Consider the following 16,425-nt stretch of genomic DNA (forward strand, 5'->3'; position numbering starts at 1 on the left):
TATGATGATCGCCAACGTATGAATGATTCTAGTTTGCTAAGCGACAGATACAACCGGAAATATAATAATGGAAGTGACATTTTTTGCCTGCCATCCGCCTCAACGTTATCAGATACAACATAAGGGTCTCACTTTACACAGCATTTAGTTTGGCCTTCAACATAAGGGTCTTCACTGGCAGTCGATTTCTTAATCTAAAAAATATATAAAGCCTGAAAAAAATCGTTTTCATTGTGATACCGATAAATGGGGACTTAAAGTATTCTATTGTCGTCCCATTGATGTAAGTCGTAACACAATCAATTGATTGATCATTAAAATAACTGTGAAAATGCACGCGGCCCACCCAGATGGGTGGGCTGCAAGCACTTTGTGTTTCCTGATGCGGAAAAAGGTTGGGAGCCAACCAGTGGCATAAGCAGCAAACGTTGATATCCTCAGTGGAGCTGGCGTACTGCGGGTGGTGCTGGGACCAAGTGGGGGGTTGGGGGGGGGGGGGTAGCTACACTGACCACTAGTATAGAAAAGGGGGGTGGGGCTGGTGTGTCTGGGGTGGAGGGAGTTGCAGAAAGCCAGTGAAGGGAGAAGCTACCCTGAGGAGAGGTGAGAAAGGGTGGCTGTTTTTCCCCCCCCTTTTTTCTCTCGTCTTCTTCTCTTTTTTTCCCTCAGTGCTGGTTTTGTTTTGTCTAGAATTCCTCAAGCACAACTACAAAGATGTTGCAGGGCTTCCAAAAGCGCTTTTGTGAAGTCTCCAAAGGCGAGAAAATGACTGTTGGATAAACCAGCCCCCAAATCGCCACTTTCTCACTGTCGATGGGGAGCGTAACCTATGACCTCCAATATCAAAGTACAGGGTGACACCCCCAAATAGGCGCACGCATGCACGCACACACACACACACACACACACACACACACCTCTGCAACTACACACCACCACCCTGATACACCCCCCTCCCCGCTCTCCACTCAGCTACAAAAAACCCAACCCTGAAACGTCTTTTCTCTTTGGCCTCTCCCTCTCTTTCTCTGTCTCTCTTTCTTTCTCTCTTTCTGTCTCTCTCTCTCTCTCTCTCGGGCCGGTCCAATGGCTCAGGAGTCAAGAATTCAATTAGTTAAAAAAGGGGGGGGGGGGGGGGTAGAGTCTGCAACAATGCGTGCGATAAGGGGGCAGAATGTGCGTTCCCACACGCTAAATACAGGTCGCTTTCCCTGAAGCCTACAGAGCTGGGGGACCCACACCGCAGGAGGTGAGAATAATCACAACTCCCTCTAAACCTGCTCATTACGCACACATACATACGCACACCCCTTGCATACTTCATTCTATGTACACAGTACACAGTCAAATCTGTGGTGTTCATTTAACCCAGAGAGTGTATAAATGCAACCAAATTGACTTGCTTGGAACCAAATGGACCCTTGTAGGTCTGTCGACAGTACAGACGGAACCAAGTCTCTAGGTGAAATGATCATTTTAGTGTGATCTTGCGTATACGCACAGTCATGCACATTGCAAATTCACATTCTCTTAGACGTGCACGTACCCTTGCAGTGTTCCTTTTGCATGCACTGTGCAGGCTTGTTCATAAATACATGCCGTCATGCAGACAGACATTCTCTGTACCATGAATGCACCACCGCTCAGGCATGCCTTGCACAACCTCGGCTCCCACACGTGCACAAGCGCTGCGTAGAAGAGACCTCAGCTCAGACACATGCAACACACGCACACACAACATGGATGTAGAGAGGATGGAAATATATGGACTTAACGCCCCCCCCCCCCACACACATACACACACACACACACACACACACACACACACACACACACACACACACACACACACACACCATGAAGACCTCTCATTACGTTCCAGCCGCATGCAGGTGTTTCCTTGGTCTCAGGTGTACCAGGAAAGATATATCATGTATTTTGTTTAACAAAAAACACAGCACTAGAGCTCTGTAGTACCAGGCGTGATGCAAGCACTAATAGTCTTAACTTTATTACTATCAGCCCTCAGATAGAGCCTCATTGTTGAAGACTTCAGAGTTGGTAGTCCCTTATAGATCTTTTACTCTTGAGAGTGTAAAATGAAACCAAATGGACCTTTCGGTTTCATTTTACGCCGTCAAGACTTACATTATTGTTAAGCATCTGCATTACTTAATTTGTCTACACAATTAGAGAACGTAGAATAATTGTTATTATGATCAACATCTGCCTGTTATCTCTCCTATGGTACCAACATCAATACAGCATGGAATTGTGAACAGAATATTCTTTAGTTTGATGTCTGGGAGGCTAAATCTCATCAAATGGTGGTCCGTGGCTCAAATGCCCAATATATAATGGACCTTGATATGAAAAGGGTTGAAACCCACTGATCTATAGTACATTATTGGCTGTTGAAACAACACTTTTCCCACTTAACCACTAATTACATTTTTTTCAGTGTGTCAGTGAAGAATTCAATGTTTTGTAACATGAAGAAAAGAAGAGGGCATTTATAGAAACTATTTCCTTTGATGTTCTTAAACCACTAAATTAAGTCTAATAATTAAGACTATAAAACATCGTAATTAACAGCAGATAATAAAAGGGAAGTAATGACTTTTCATATAGCACGTTGTGTGCATTTTTCTCTTTAAAAGTTTAAAAAACTCAAGCTTGTTTTAAATCCAGACCACCAGCAGATGCAAACAATGTTAGCAAAAGCTAACAGCGTGGGAGTGTGCGATACATATCGGTCGCGGTTATTCATAGAGCACATTGCCCTAATGAGCGTCATTCCCATCACAATGCCAGAGAGGGAGAGAGAGACGGGGAGAGAGAGAGAGAAAGAGAGAGAGAGAGACATACATTCACAGACAAGTCTCTGATCAGTGAACCACTGCACCTAGTGAATCCCAATTTAAAACTTGTCTGTTGCACTCCAGGCCAAAAGCCCCCACCATCCCCACCCCCACCTCCCAACTCGGCTATAGAAAGTTTAGAAACATATCTGACTGATACATAAGCTGTCTCACAACTGGCATAAAAGTGTTTATATTAGTGTTAATAATACCGCATCTATAATTAATGTTCCAAAAGATTATAATGCCAACACTTACACCATACACCATTTTGTAAATAATAAAATGTAGATTAGGTTTAGATGACAGAGAAAAGGGTTAGGGCTAGATTTAGTGATTTACTATCACCTTGAATTGTACTTTGGGCCCAGAATACCACAGACATTAACTGGGATTCAACATCGACATTAGACGAGACACTCAGACTCGACTACTAATGGTGTTTTGGTCTGGACTGTTTTAGCAGCATAATGTTGTGGCTGGGTTTGGCTATCCGTCCATTGCACCGTGGCACGGACCTTTCCTCCCAAGTTGGACCGTTGTGTTCTGTTCTGTCCCAATGCATTCCAGGCGGCTGAGCAGAGCAGAGGGCCTATGTGTGTACGTGCACGTGCGCATGTGTGTGTGTGTGTGTGTGTGTGTGTGTGGAATGTCCCCAGTGCTGTCCTGGTGACCTCAGACAGAGGGGGCACACAAACAGAAGCCAAAAGGGCCAGGAGGGGGTGGGGTGGGGTGTGGTGTGGTGTAGTGTGGATGAGGATGGGAGGATTTGTGGGGGCCCGGACTGTGTGTGTGTGTGTGTGTGTGTGTGTGTGTGTGTGTGTGTGTGTGTGTGTGTGTGTGTGTGCGTGTGTGCGTGTGCGTGCGTGTGCATGTGTGCGTGCGTGTGGATGTGGGTGTCCATGCAGATCAGTAAGGAAGGGAAAACACCCAGAATGTGTGTACATATTATGCGTGTGTATGTATGTGTGTGTCAGTGGGGGTCAGCCCCCCCCCCACCCGACCCCCTCCGGCCGATAGAAAAGCACCGTAGTCGGTCTGAGCTCAGACATATTTAGAAAGGAGATAAAAGCCTCTTTTTTACAAACTAGATACACGACAGACACAAAGCCCGGGGTCAAGCGCAACAAATTAACAACCTCTCTTTCGGACTGGAGGGAGGGAGAGAAAAGAGGGTTTGAAGAGGGAGAGGTGGGACTTAGGGGGGGGGGGGGGGGACTCAGGGTTTGGGGGGTATTGGGGGCTAACTAGGAGGGTGCATTGCTAAACTGCCCCTGCAGTCCGTCCAGAGCCAATGCCCTCTAGCATTCCCAGAGCTTGGATATGGGGCTGCTCCCTGCCATTCATCTGTAATTGGCCCCAGGGCAGAGTCATAGATAAATAGTGACTTAGGTTTTTTGTGTTTGAGTGGTGCGTGTTTTCTATTATTCCCTCTTAATGGGGAGACTGGGAGAGTTGTATGAAATTCCTTAATTCCGCCTGAAGTTGAGCTCTGCTATTGACATCTGTGCACAGACTTTTGTGAAAGTCATTTGTTGCACACACATGAGCCCATAGTACCAAACTTTGGCAATGGAGAATTTGAATCTAATAATAATTGAGGGGTTTATTTATTTAATAGTTCATGTGTTTATTATGTAAATCACACCTTCCCTAACACTACCGCCATTGCCGTAGATCTAGGTCAATTAAAGCCTATTATGTAATGCTACGCTTGCGTAGATCAATGGCAATTGTGCTTTTATAGCGCTTTCGATTGATCAAGCCATAATGTTACTTACGTTAGCATCAGGTAGCTAGTTGTTGTCACAACACTGTGTCACCCATCTTAGATCGTCGGCACCATAATAATCCATTCTATCTGTTTCTTTCAATCGCCTGTATCTCCTATTCCTTGTCCCAGATGGCATTTTTGGTCAAAACAACGTTTCTTTGATGGCACAGAGCCGACGATGTGGAGCCCTCCAGTGCCCCGGTATAGATCCATCTTATAAAACAAGGCCTGTCCCGTTTCGCTTACTAGTTTATGTTCACTTCCGGAAGTCTGGAAATGTGGCTTTTCAAAATAAGAGCTCAACTGGGAAAAATGCTGGCGTGAAATAGATCCTAATTTGTCAATAAATGCTAGTGTTAAGTGAATTAGGCTGGTACTGTATATTTACACCACGTGGTATTGGACAGCTATGTCAGCTTGGTAAGTTTTGACATTTGGCAAATTGAAAGTCATATACAGTATGGTACAGATTTTCCATGTACAAATGTTAGAGGAATTACGGAAATATGGAGTGCATTGCATGCTATTTTGCTTGAGATGGAGAATTGAACCCGTTGCTGACGTATTATTGACAGAATTTAACTAGACTGCACTCGGACAAGGTGCCAACTAACGCCTCGTGCACTCAGACCAAAAGCGTCAATGTATTAGCCTCTAATCATTATATTTTTTTCTGTATAGCCTACCTTTGGCATAATTTCACTGGTTTGAACCCTTTGTATCCTTCTAATCACATTCCCTGCCAGGTGCTAATTAATGTATTACTTCGCCCCTGCCAATGTCTTAACATTCTGATCGTTTTAGCTTGAGGCAATAATTACCCCAGGTCATGAATCGGTCTATGTTAAAAATATCGCAGCCTTTTTTAAATCCACCCGAATCATACATTTCGTAACCGTGATAAGCGACGCTTTAGTTTTCGTCTGTAAATAAAGCGTGTAAATCTTGGTTTACTGACCGCATAGCAACCCAGGGCTACTCACATTTTATAAAAGTATCAATACTGCAATACTCTGTTACAAGTTGAAGTCCCGTATTATAAACTTTTACTTGAGTAAAAGTGCAAAAGTATCGGCGTCAAAAAGTACTTATAGCGGCCCGGACGGTTAGCTCAACCGTCTGGGCACCTAGGCTGCCAAACCAGCCAGACGGCGTGCCGCGGGTTTGACTCCCGAGCCACGTGTCACTCCCTATCTCTCTCCCCCTTTCCTGTCTGATTACTGTTCCCAATCCCTATCAATAAAGGCATAAAAAGAGTGTGCCACTAGTACTACTACTACTGTGTGAGTGGACCACTGTCCTTAAAAAAAAAAAAGAATAAAAACATTAAACCACAACGGATATAGTTGGGGAGTTGGAGGTGACAGTAATGGGACAGTGAGCTAAAACCTCTGTCGCTGGTGTTTCTGGGTTTAAGAAGTAAATAAAGAACTATAATTAGAAACTTGACTCCTGTTTTGATGTCAAATCCATTACTGCCTTGTAAATGTGTCATTGGCAGAAACAAACTCACTGTTGATTTGAGTTGAGCAGTGGTTGGGGTTAGAACCCTAACGTCCCTATTTATTCTGCTGAAGAAATTTGGTGTGGAGGGAAAACATATTAACCTGTCTCCACCAGATGGCAGACGCCATGTTTCACAACCGACTTCCATCTGGAATCACTGTAGCCCAATCGCTGAAGAAGGCGGGCCCTTTTTGTTTCAAGCTACTTGGCAGGTGATTAGCAGATCCCGCCAGTAGCTGCCTCTGATTGGTCCGAGCCGCGGCCGGCTCGGTTCATCGCTACTCCGCAAGTGATCCCAGATGAAGGCTGTGTTGTGAACTTGTGAATCAAGTATAGTATATAGGATTTACGTGGTCAAATGTCCTAGCGCTTACATAATGTCTGGGCCATAAGTTTATCAGGAAATGCCTAAAGAATGGAATGTAAACAGCTGAATTTGATACCCAAACTAGTGCAGGTTAGTTTTGCCCTATCGGTTATGTACAATGCAACACAATTACATATACTATTGCAAGTACTTATGAATGGATGTTGGGGAATTAATGTGCTTTGTTGAGGAGGCTTTGTGGTGTGTGAGTTCAGAGCTGAATGCGGGACGGGCTGGGACACAGGCAGGCATGTTGGCGGTGGTCTTGGGAAAGCGTGGTGCGTCCTGTGCGGTCAGCGTGTTGATTTGGAGCTAACAATGTTGGTACTGTTGGTCTAAACTCCCAGCAGGGGCTCTCGCACTCTCTGTGTGTGTGTGTGCGAGGCGCGCGCATGTGTTATTCTGAGCGCACTTGGCCTGTGCCTTTGCTTCTATTAACAAGAGAATGTATTTGTGCATAATTGTGTGTGATAAAGAGAGAGAGAGAGAGAGAGAGAGTGTGTGCGTGTGTGTGTGCGTGCGCGTGTGCAGCGTTTGTGCGCGTGTTTGTGTGTGTGCAAATTTGCAATATAATAATTGAACTTGTTTATTTCACATTATGTTTAATGCACTCTGTTACTGTGTGTTTTGCATCTGTGCTCATGTGTAGGTTTGCATGTGTGTGTGTGTGTGTGTGTGTGTGTGTGCTCCCAGTGGGGGCTGAGTGAGTTTATGTGACCCTGCCACACAGGTCCTTAGATAATCCAAGCAGCTGATGAGGTTACCCAAACGCACCAACAGAGGCCCAGCATGCTGCTAATGATGAGGAGGAGTGAGGGTGGAGGGTGGGGGGGGGGGGGGGAGGATAGGTTGTGTATTTTGTTATTTTGTAGTATTGTGTTTTCATTAAACATGTAGCATTGTGTGTGTGTGTGTGTGTGTGTTTGTGTGTGTGTGTGTGTGTGTGTGTGTGTGTGTGTGTGTGTGTGTGTGTGTGTGTGTGTGTGTGTGTGTGTGTGTGTGTGTGTGTGTGTGTGTGTGTGTGTGGGGGGGGGGGGGGGGGGAGAGAGAGGGAGAGGAGGGAGAGAGAGTGAGTGTGTGTGCGTGTGTGTTTACGGAGGGCACTGCCCCACATTAGGCGAGAGAGAGGCTCTGACCTTGGCAGCTATAATATCAGTGAGAGCTCTGACCCCAGATCAGGGCTCTTCACAACACTCACAGAGGGGGGAGGGAGGGAGCCGAAGGGAATTAATTTATTCATTTAATTCATTGTATGGTCCTCTTGTCTTCCCCCCAGTGCCTCCTCCTCACCTCCCGCCTGTCTCACCCCTTGCATCCCTCCTGCCTCCCACCACCTCCCCTCTGCCTCCCACCACCTCCCCTCTGCCTCCCACCACCTCCCCTCTGCCAGGGCCCAGTTTGGAGTCCCTCTGCCTCCCACCACCTCCCCTCTGCCAGGGCCCAGTTTGGAGTCCCTCTGCCTCCCACCACCTCCCCTATGCCAGGGCCCAGTGAGGAGTCCCTCTGCCTCCCACCACCTCCCCTCTGCCAGGGCCCAGTTTGGAGTCCCTCTGCCTCCCACCACCTCCCCTCTGCCAGGGCCCAGTTTGGAGTCCCTCTGCCTCCCACCACCTCCCCTCTGCCAGGGCCCAGTTTGGAGTCCCTCTGCCTCCCACCACCTCCCCTCTGCCAGGGCCCAGTTTGGAGTCCCTCTGCCTCCCACAACCTCCCCTATGCCAGGGCCCAGTTTGGAGTCCCTCTGCCTCCCACAACCTCCCCTATGCCAGGGCCCAGTTTGGAGTCCCTCTGCCTCCCACCACCTCCCCTCTGCCAGAGCCCAGTTTGGAGTCCCTCTGCCTCCCACAACCTCCCCTCTGCCTGGGCCCAGTTTGGAGTCCCTCTGCCTCCCACCACCTCCCCTCTGCCTGGGCCCAGTGAGGAGTCCCTCTGCCTCCCACCACCTCCCCTATGCCTGGGCCCAGTTTGGAGTCCCTCTGCCTCCCACAACCTCCCCTATGCCAGGGCCCAGTTTGGAGTCCCTCTGCCTCCCACAACCTCCCCTCTGCCAGAGCCCAGTGAGGAGTGAGTAATGTGAGTAATGGAGAGTAATAGGGTTCGGGCGAGCGAGTGTGACCGTAACCTCTATTGTATCCCGTGTCAGCACAGGGGTCAGGGGGTCGCCCGCCACGCATATTCGCCCGCGGGGGCCCGCTCCGACCCGATTGGGGCCCGTAAATGAGTTTACCCAACACTAATTACTGGGGGCCTGCCAACGGGCCTGACAGCTGCCTCTGTCCGCGCCGCGGCTTTTTGCATGACATTTCCCCACCATCCAACAACCACCCCCCCGAGCCCCCTACAGTACGTTCCACCCTCGTCATCATCCAACCCCAATGTCCAATCCTGACACCCCCCTCATCACCAACCCTTGTCACCCCACTCCAACCCTAGTGCCCTCTCTTTCTGTCAACCATAGTCCTTCCACTTGTCACCCTTTCTCTTACCACGCTATCCTCTCGACCTTGTATTGATCCGTAATGGGACCTGGTGTTTGATCCCTAAGCGTGGTCCATACGCTTTCCAATGTCCAAGCATTTCTTCGGAAAGGGGGTGATACCTAATCCCACTATAAATGCACCAAGTCTCTGTGTGTACGTCTGTACGGCTATAATCCACGTAACTCGAGAACCGTTCGCCCCACCTACTTCAAATTGGACACACACGTTCCACACCCCGGCAGGTAGTGCAGTGCCCGGTGTCGAGTTGGTCGGACCCACGGTTGTCCAGAACCGCCACAAAAGGCCTCTGCCCGTGCCACAGCTGACATCACAAGGCCTCTGCCCGGGCCAGACTCCATATTTGGGCATGCCCAAATATGGATTCGTCCCACCGACTTCTGACATCATTCTCACATCTGCATAGACTCCATATTTGGGCATGCCTGACAAAGAACATCACAATGTCTTGAACAGCTCAGCAGAATGATAAATTGCTAGCGGACAAGTACCGTAAGAGAAATTTGAAAAGAACTTTGAAGAGAGAGTTCAACAGGGCGTGAAACCGTCCTACGGTCCCATTTAGACCGTAGGACAGGTGGAAACATCATAGCTAATCCAACCGATGGATTGCGAGGACGTGTACACACGTCCTAACGCATTTTCTTTCTTTCTTATATTTTTTATCCCACGATTTTGTAACCCATTTTTCACCCCTGTGCCAATCATCTACTGTGATCCTGGGCTCTACACACCCTCCGCCAACCTGGGGAGAGCCCTTAACTCATGCTCCCTTCATGCCTGAGTGTCCAAGTTGCTCCTTTTCACCTGACAGGGGGGAGTTTCCCTGGTTGGACTATGGGCACTGATGACGCGGAGGAGGAAACACGCCGCCAGAACCCACAGTGCCCCGAGCGGGAATCGAACCCAGGACCTTCTAGCTGTGAGGCGACAGCACTACCAACTGTGCCACTGTGCCCCCCTCTAACGCATTTTCATTGATATCAAACGAGAGAAAAATATTCAGGGAGTTGGCCTCTCCTTCTGCACCATACTCCTTGCTGTTCGCGCATGCGCGTTGCCTTTCACTTCCCTGTTTACTGCTCAGAAAGAAAGGCTTGTATCTCCTAATCTAGGGAGCTCGCCGTGGTTTTGACCAGATGGATATACTAAGCTCTTCATTTCTGACTTCAACATGCCTCTCGTTCAAAATATGAACGTGAGGGATTATCGAGAGACTTTAATCATAGCACAAGCAACATTATTTCTCCCGGTTTTTGTACGGAACAGAAGGAGGGGGGGGGGGGGCTTTCAGAGTAAAAGCTGCCATATCTGCGCGGCACCCCGAGCTGCTATTTTGAAATAAATCTCTGCGCTGCCTAGAGGAATCAACCCGGTGGCGGGTCGGCCGCGGGCACCACTCTAATAACAACAAATTGACGTCATTCTGAACCTCGGATGGGCGGTCCCAGAACGTTTCCTCGGAACCCGTTCACCTCCAGATGTCCTGACTCTCTGAACAAGCGTTTGGAAAGCCTGTCTGTACCCCGATGTCGGAAGGAGTTTGTATTGCGCTTTAGGGGTCCACCCTTACGGGTCTATACTCGTACACAGTGTTAAATGAACTGAGGCTTCTGTGTAGACTCCCCCATAGCTTCTGTATGCTCACTGTCTGCCACACTGACCAATCCTAGTGATTGATTGATTGATTGATTGATTGATTGATTGATTGATTGATAAGGTCCATTAGGGGAAGGTCCAAAGGGGGAAATTCATGCTGTCACCACCGGTGCAGAACATATAGTTTAAAATAGAGAGTCAAGCAAACAAGAAGACAGCCACTGTCACACCGCACAGTATAAAGATCACTCTTGTGTACTAAACAGTTCCACAGTTGGGCACCTCCAGCGGGGATATGTTGTGGTTCATCTAAGAATCATGTTTGTTTTACATACGAAATTGACACTGAAAAAATTCAATTGATTTTTTATAATCAACTAAACCAATTTGTCTGACTAAAACATAGGCCTTATTTTATGCTTTGTCATACATCAGTGTCAAAAATAATGAACATGGGAATGTGCCAAAAATCCACGCCACTGCGCACGCCAAGTTTGAAATGGGTCGGTCCCATAATGCACCTGACCATTATGGGCATAGTGGTGGGATCTGTGGCTCTGGACAACCATCTTATCCTGTCGGTCAATTATATAGTGCATTATTATATAGTGACATGGTTGTGTCTCAAACAGTAAAATGCTCAGTGTTCATTTATCATTTTGTAACTGTACATTTTACAGTGTAGGTGCTCATTATCAGGTATTTTAGAACTAATAGTTACTTTGCTTTACCTCACCTTTCCAGGTATTGCATGTATTGGATATAAGTCGTATTTAGATGTGGGTAACACGAGACAAGCCAAGAGCCAGAGAAGGCCCAGTGGTACTTATTACTTAGTTGTTCCTCTGTGTTTCAACGTCCACGTCCATGCATGCTTCTCCATCAGGCTACCGGCATGCGTCGGTTGCCTTCCCTCCCTTGAGTGAAAGGTGGGTCCTCCCCCCCGTCCGTCAACCCAGCGGGGAGGCCTAAGCCCCAGAGATATGGGCCCGGCCCAACTGATGGCCCCCCGCTGGTGCGCTCCCCTGGTCACCGCCCCACCCTCTACACAGGACCCTTACCCCTCTCTCTGGCACGGCTCCTCCCCTCTCCTTTCACCTCCTAGCCCTCGCCTCCCCATGCATCACATTCACCAGTGCATACCTTGGCGGCTAATTCCAACCTGTCACTCCAGTCAAAGGATCACAAGTGTTTAAGTTTTTCTCTCCTTTTCTTCTTGTGGGAAACAATTGGTTGTGTGTCAGACCAGGGAGTGAGGGTGTGTGTTGTGTGTGTGTGTGTGTGTGTGTGTGTGTGTGTGTGTGTGTGTGTGTGTGTGTGTGTGTGTGTGTGTGTGTGTGTGTGTGTGTGTGTGTGTGTGTGTGTGTGTGTGTGTGTGTGTGTGTGTGTGTGTGTGTGTGTGTGTGTGTGTGTGTGTGTGTGTGTGTGTGTAGAGTGACGCTACACAATGGGGACTAGAATGCAGACTGCAGCGCTGGTGGGCTTTGGAAGGACTGCCTTCTTTATATTTCCTATCTTTGTCATTATATGGAGTTTATACTCTTTTGGCGGTAAATCCTCCCTGTTACAGTGTATGTACTATTTATCATTGTGTGTGTGTGTGTGTGTGTGTGTGTGTGTGTGTGTGTGTGTGTGTGTGTGTGTGTGTGCGTGCGCTCGTGCATACAGCTCGTTTGTGACAGGAACTGCATGCTGCGAGAACTTCTCCCCTCTTCGCGTCTGGGATGTGGAACGGTAAGTGAATAACGGCACACTGACACAACCGCTAATGTTCACGTCCCTCATCACTCATATCCAGAGTCAGAGCCAAGAACCCTAGTCAGCCGATGATAGGATGGTAGAGAGACTCAGACGGGAAAGAGAGAGAGAGAGAGCGGAGATAGTGGGCCCTATCTTGCGCCACCCCTTATCCCTAAAGCTATTTGCCATTTCTTACCATTTTAAAACATTAAAAAATGTAATAGTAGCATGCATCTCGTTTGGAATATAAACGCTTCTATAGAGATACTTTAGCGTGACCAGCGTGAGGAAAGAACGGAATATTATGGCTCCCGGTTTTGCGGGGGGGGGAACAGAAGGGGGGGGCTTTCAGAGTAAAATCTGCTGGCTCTCTAGCGCCTTTATTTTCAAAGATGCTGGCGGCATCGGTTCTGTTAAAATGTTTTAAAATAGTAAAATATGTCAAATAAGTTAAGCGATAAGCAAGATATAGCTGAATTGTCTTTTTCCCTTATTTATTAGTTGTGGGTTCACCGAAAATAGCCGATCTACAAGTTCATGAATATCTTTTCACTGAATGTTCTCGTGTTTTGACTTGCCCAAATTCAGAATAGGGATGCTAGGGTTCATGTCGTTAAATCATGGAACATCTTGACTGGAGCACCTGTGTTCATAGCCTTGCTCCAGAAGACACACCTGGCAGATGCTGTTGGCTAGAAGGGCTTTCTCCCAGTCGTTTAGATATACAAACCAGTCCCGTCTCCAGGCACTTAGACATCTCTATAACACACACACACACACACACACACACACACACACCACCCAAGTTCACGGCACTCCGACAAACTGTATAGAGTTACACATAGTAACTCGCAAAGCACCAAACCTCACAGGGTGCCACAGGGGGGGGGGGGGGGGGGGGGGGTTATTCCGGCACGGGAAGCCTTATTTTGAGCGTTGCACACTGCTCCAATGACTGGCTTTGTGTGTCCTTATGTCCCGATGTCTATTTGTCTGTCTTGGGTATGAACGGCTGCAATACTGCTGGGTGACCTAAAGTGGCACTGTTGAGCAGCCTAAAGACCCCATTCACACTGAGAACTATAACTTAAGTATAATTAACCGTATAACTGTACAGTAACTATCACAATAAAAGTATAGTTGCACTGCTCAGTTCACACGTGCGCACTTGCCCCGGCCTCATCCCTTCACTTGCCCCGGCCTCATCCCTTCACTTGCCCCGGCCTCATCCCTTCACTTGCCCCGGCCTCATCCCTTCACTTGCCCCGGCCTCATCCCTTCACTTGCCCCGGCCTCATCCCTTCACTTGCCCCGGCCTCATCCCTTCACTTGCCCCGGCCTCATCCCTTCACTTGCCCCGGCCTCATCCCTTCACTTGCCCCGGCCTCATCCCTTCACTTGCCCCGGCCTCATCCCTTCACTTGCCCCGGCCTCATCCCTTCACTTGCCCCGGCCTCATCCCTTCACTTGCCCCGGCCTCATCCCTTCACTTGCCCCGGCCTCATCCCTTCACTTGCCCCGGCCTCATCCCTTCACTTGCCCCGGCCTCATCCCTTCACTTGCCCCGGCCTCATCCCTTCACTTGCCCCGGCCTCATCCCTTCACTTGCCCCGGCCTCATCCCTTCACTTGCCCCGGCCTCATCCCTTCACTTGCCCCGGCCTCATCCCTTCACTTGCCCCGGCCTCATCCCTTCACTTGCCCCGGCCTCATCCCTTCACTTGCCCCGGCCTCATCCCTTCTCGTTTGGCACGCCGACCCCCGTCCTCGGCCTCGGCCCACAGCCCCAAACCGGGGGCTCATCAGCCTGTTTTTCTCAACTGTACTGTGCATGCATGTGGACTCTTCTTCTGTGCATGTACAGTATGTGGTTGTGTCTGTGTGTATACATGTGTGTCTGTGTGTATACATGTGTGTCTGTGTGCATACATGTGCGTGTAGGGCAGGCTATGCATGCATTTATGTATGTGATACTGAAGCTTTCATGCACGTATGTGTATATGTACCGTATAAGAGAGGATATTTGTTTTCCTTTTTGTGCATAGTTTTGTGCACATACTTTATATGCACACATGAACAGGTGTACATGCATTTAAACCAGCCAGTGTTAAGTGCTGGTAGACATTCACAAAGTTAGGGGGGCCTCCCTGAGAATTCCTGTCTCTGAAAGCCATGGGCTTAAACCTGATACATGCCTGACAGGACGGCTGTAATTCCCAGCTTTACCTGGGCCAATTACAACACCCCGGCACAACGCAGGGCTGGACACAAAACAGCTTCCTGCTCCCAAATGACATGGAAATTTGAACCAGGTAGGATGGAGACAGAGAGAAGGATAGGGAGGGAGAGAGAGTGAGTGAGAACTAAAGGCAGGGACAGGGTGAGAGTGGAAGTGGAAACGGGTAGGCTGAGAGAACAGGACACGAGGGGGCGAGGAAAATTGACATGGTTACAAGACGTTGACGCGTTAAGACCTAGATAATGTGCCCTCCAATGTCCCTGTCCCGTCCCCCAGGGTTGTGTGTACAACAGAGAAACACGGTTCTGAGACAGATATTTGAAGCATCCTAACGGCTCTCATACCAAAGCTTAACTGTATGGAAACCTTCTAGCGTCAATATTCCGACTTACTTGTTCTTAAGTTGAGCATCTTATGTTTTCTTTTTTGTATTTTGTTTTTAAGCAATGAGCTTCTTTTCCTATTTTATTCTTGCATAAACATGCACACATGCAGGCACATGCACACACAGACACTCCCCATTGTGTGTTTCCGTTTCCATCTGATAATCAGCTGAGAGGTACATACCAGGCAGGGATGGGCAGATAGGTGGTGGTGGTAGATGTGGGTGCACTGTTTGACATTGTTTTCACTTGCGGTCTCTACCGTAAGTGTGTTACTTGGCTTATGCTTGCACGCACGTATGTGCAATGCATACACATACAAATCCAAACAGACCATGCATTCAAAACAAGCACACACACACACACACACACACACACACACGCACACACACACACACGCACGCGCACACGCACGCACGCGCACACACACACACACACACACACACACACACACACACACACACACACACACACACACACACACACACACGTTATACTCTATGCTGGCTACCAGCATCGACCTCAGCCCTCGTGCATTAGCAGAGAAACCGCACCTTGCTTTGATTCGGGGAACCACACGAGCCAAAACATCATAAACACAGACACAGTTACACCTGCTGCCTCCAAACAACAGCCAGCGAAAACAGCTGCTGCCACGGCCGTACGCCAGCAGGATCAGAGAGGAGAGAACGACCACAAAAATCTTCCAGGAATGATTTGTCACATCCACGTTGTTGGCAGAAAATAGAGGCGGACGTTTTTGGAGATGTTTACGGGACAAGGCATGGGGTGTTTTATTTTTATGGAGAGAGGAATAGAGAGGACAGAGGGGGATGGAGAGAGAGAGAGGGGGGGGGGGGGGGAGAGGGCTGCAGCCAAACAGGTTTTTACCCAGTTACACAAGTGCTGCTGATGTACAACTGTAAACGACACAGCCCAACAAAAAAAAAGGTCAGGGGAAGTGGGCAGTTACAGTATGTTATCACAGCCATCCCTCCTGAATTCTTTCATTCGTTTCTAAATCTCTTTCTATGCATATGTTGAAAGTGCAGAGCTCATTAATTGTCTACACTGTTATTTTTCTGTTTTTCCTACTTCAGTCATTACGTTGCCTATCCCCCTCATGTGCACTGCGGTCCCTCTCACTGCCAACCATGTGTGGTGGGGAGGTCTGGGGTGTAGACAAGCACGTCATTCCTCCTCCAATACACATGGAATTAACACTCGACAGTGAGGAGTTCCAGTGGCATAATGCGCACGCGCAGTGGTTCTTCCCCAGTCCGCGTCTCCGCTGAGCAGGTGCTGAACCAGTATGAGTTTACTAGTACACAATTCCCTGGCAGGTTTCCACCCTTGAACACTGCCACTTGTGTTTAATAGAGCGCCCAACCAAGCCAGAGGCATCGTTAAAGGGAATCAGACCCCAGGCCTCTGTGTGGTGTGTTTTTTTTCTTTTCTTGGA

General features: G+C 48.4%; 1 protein-coding gene across 1 annotated transcript in view; it reads left to right on the top strand.

Moving 5' to 3' along the window:
• The window catches only part of fbxw4 (F-box and WD repeat domain containing 4), a 43,935-nt gene that overhangs the window by 14,636 nt on the left and 12,874 nt on the right, over positions 1-16,425 (top strand). Inside the window, exon 6 of the mRNA XM_080781523.1 lies at positions 12,271-12,336. Within this exon, the coding sequence (XP_080637649.1) occupies positions 12,271-12,336 (66 nt within the window). The remainder of the gene's footprint in view (positions 1-12,270; positions 12,337-16,425) is intronic.

This window comes from Protomyctophum bolini (assembly GCF_963924005.1).
Source record: "Protomyctophum bolini genome assembly, chromosome: 14".
Lineage (NCBI taxonomy): Eukaryota > Metazoa > Chordata > Actinopteri > Myctophiformes > Myctophidae > Protomyctophum > Protomyctophum bolini.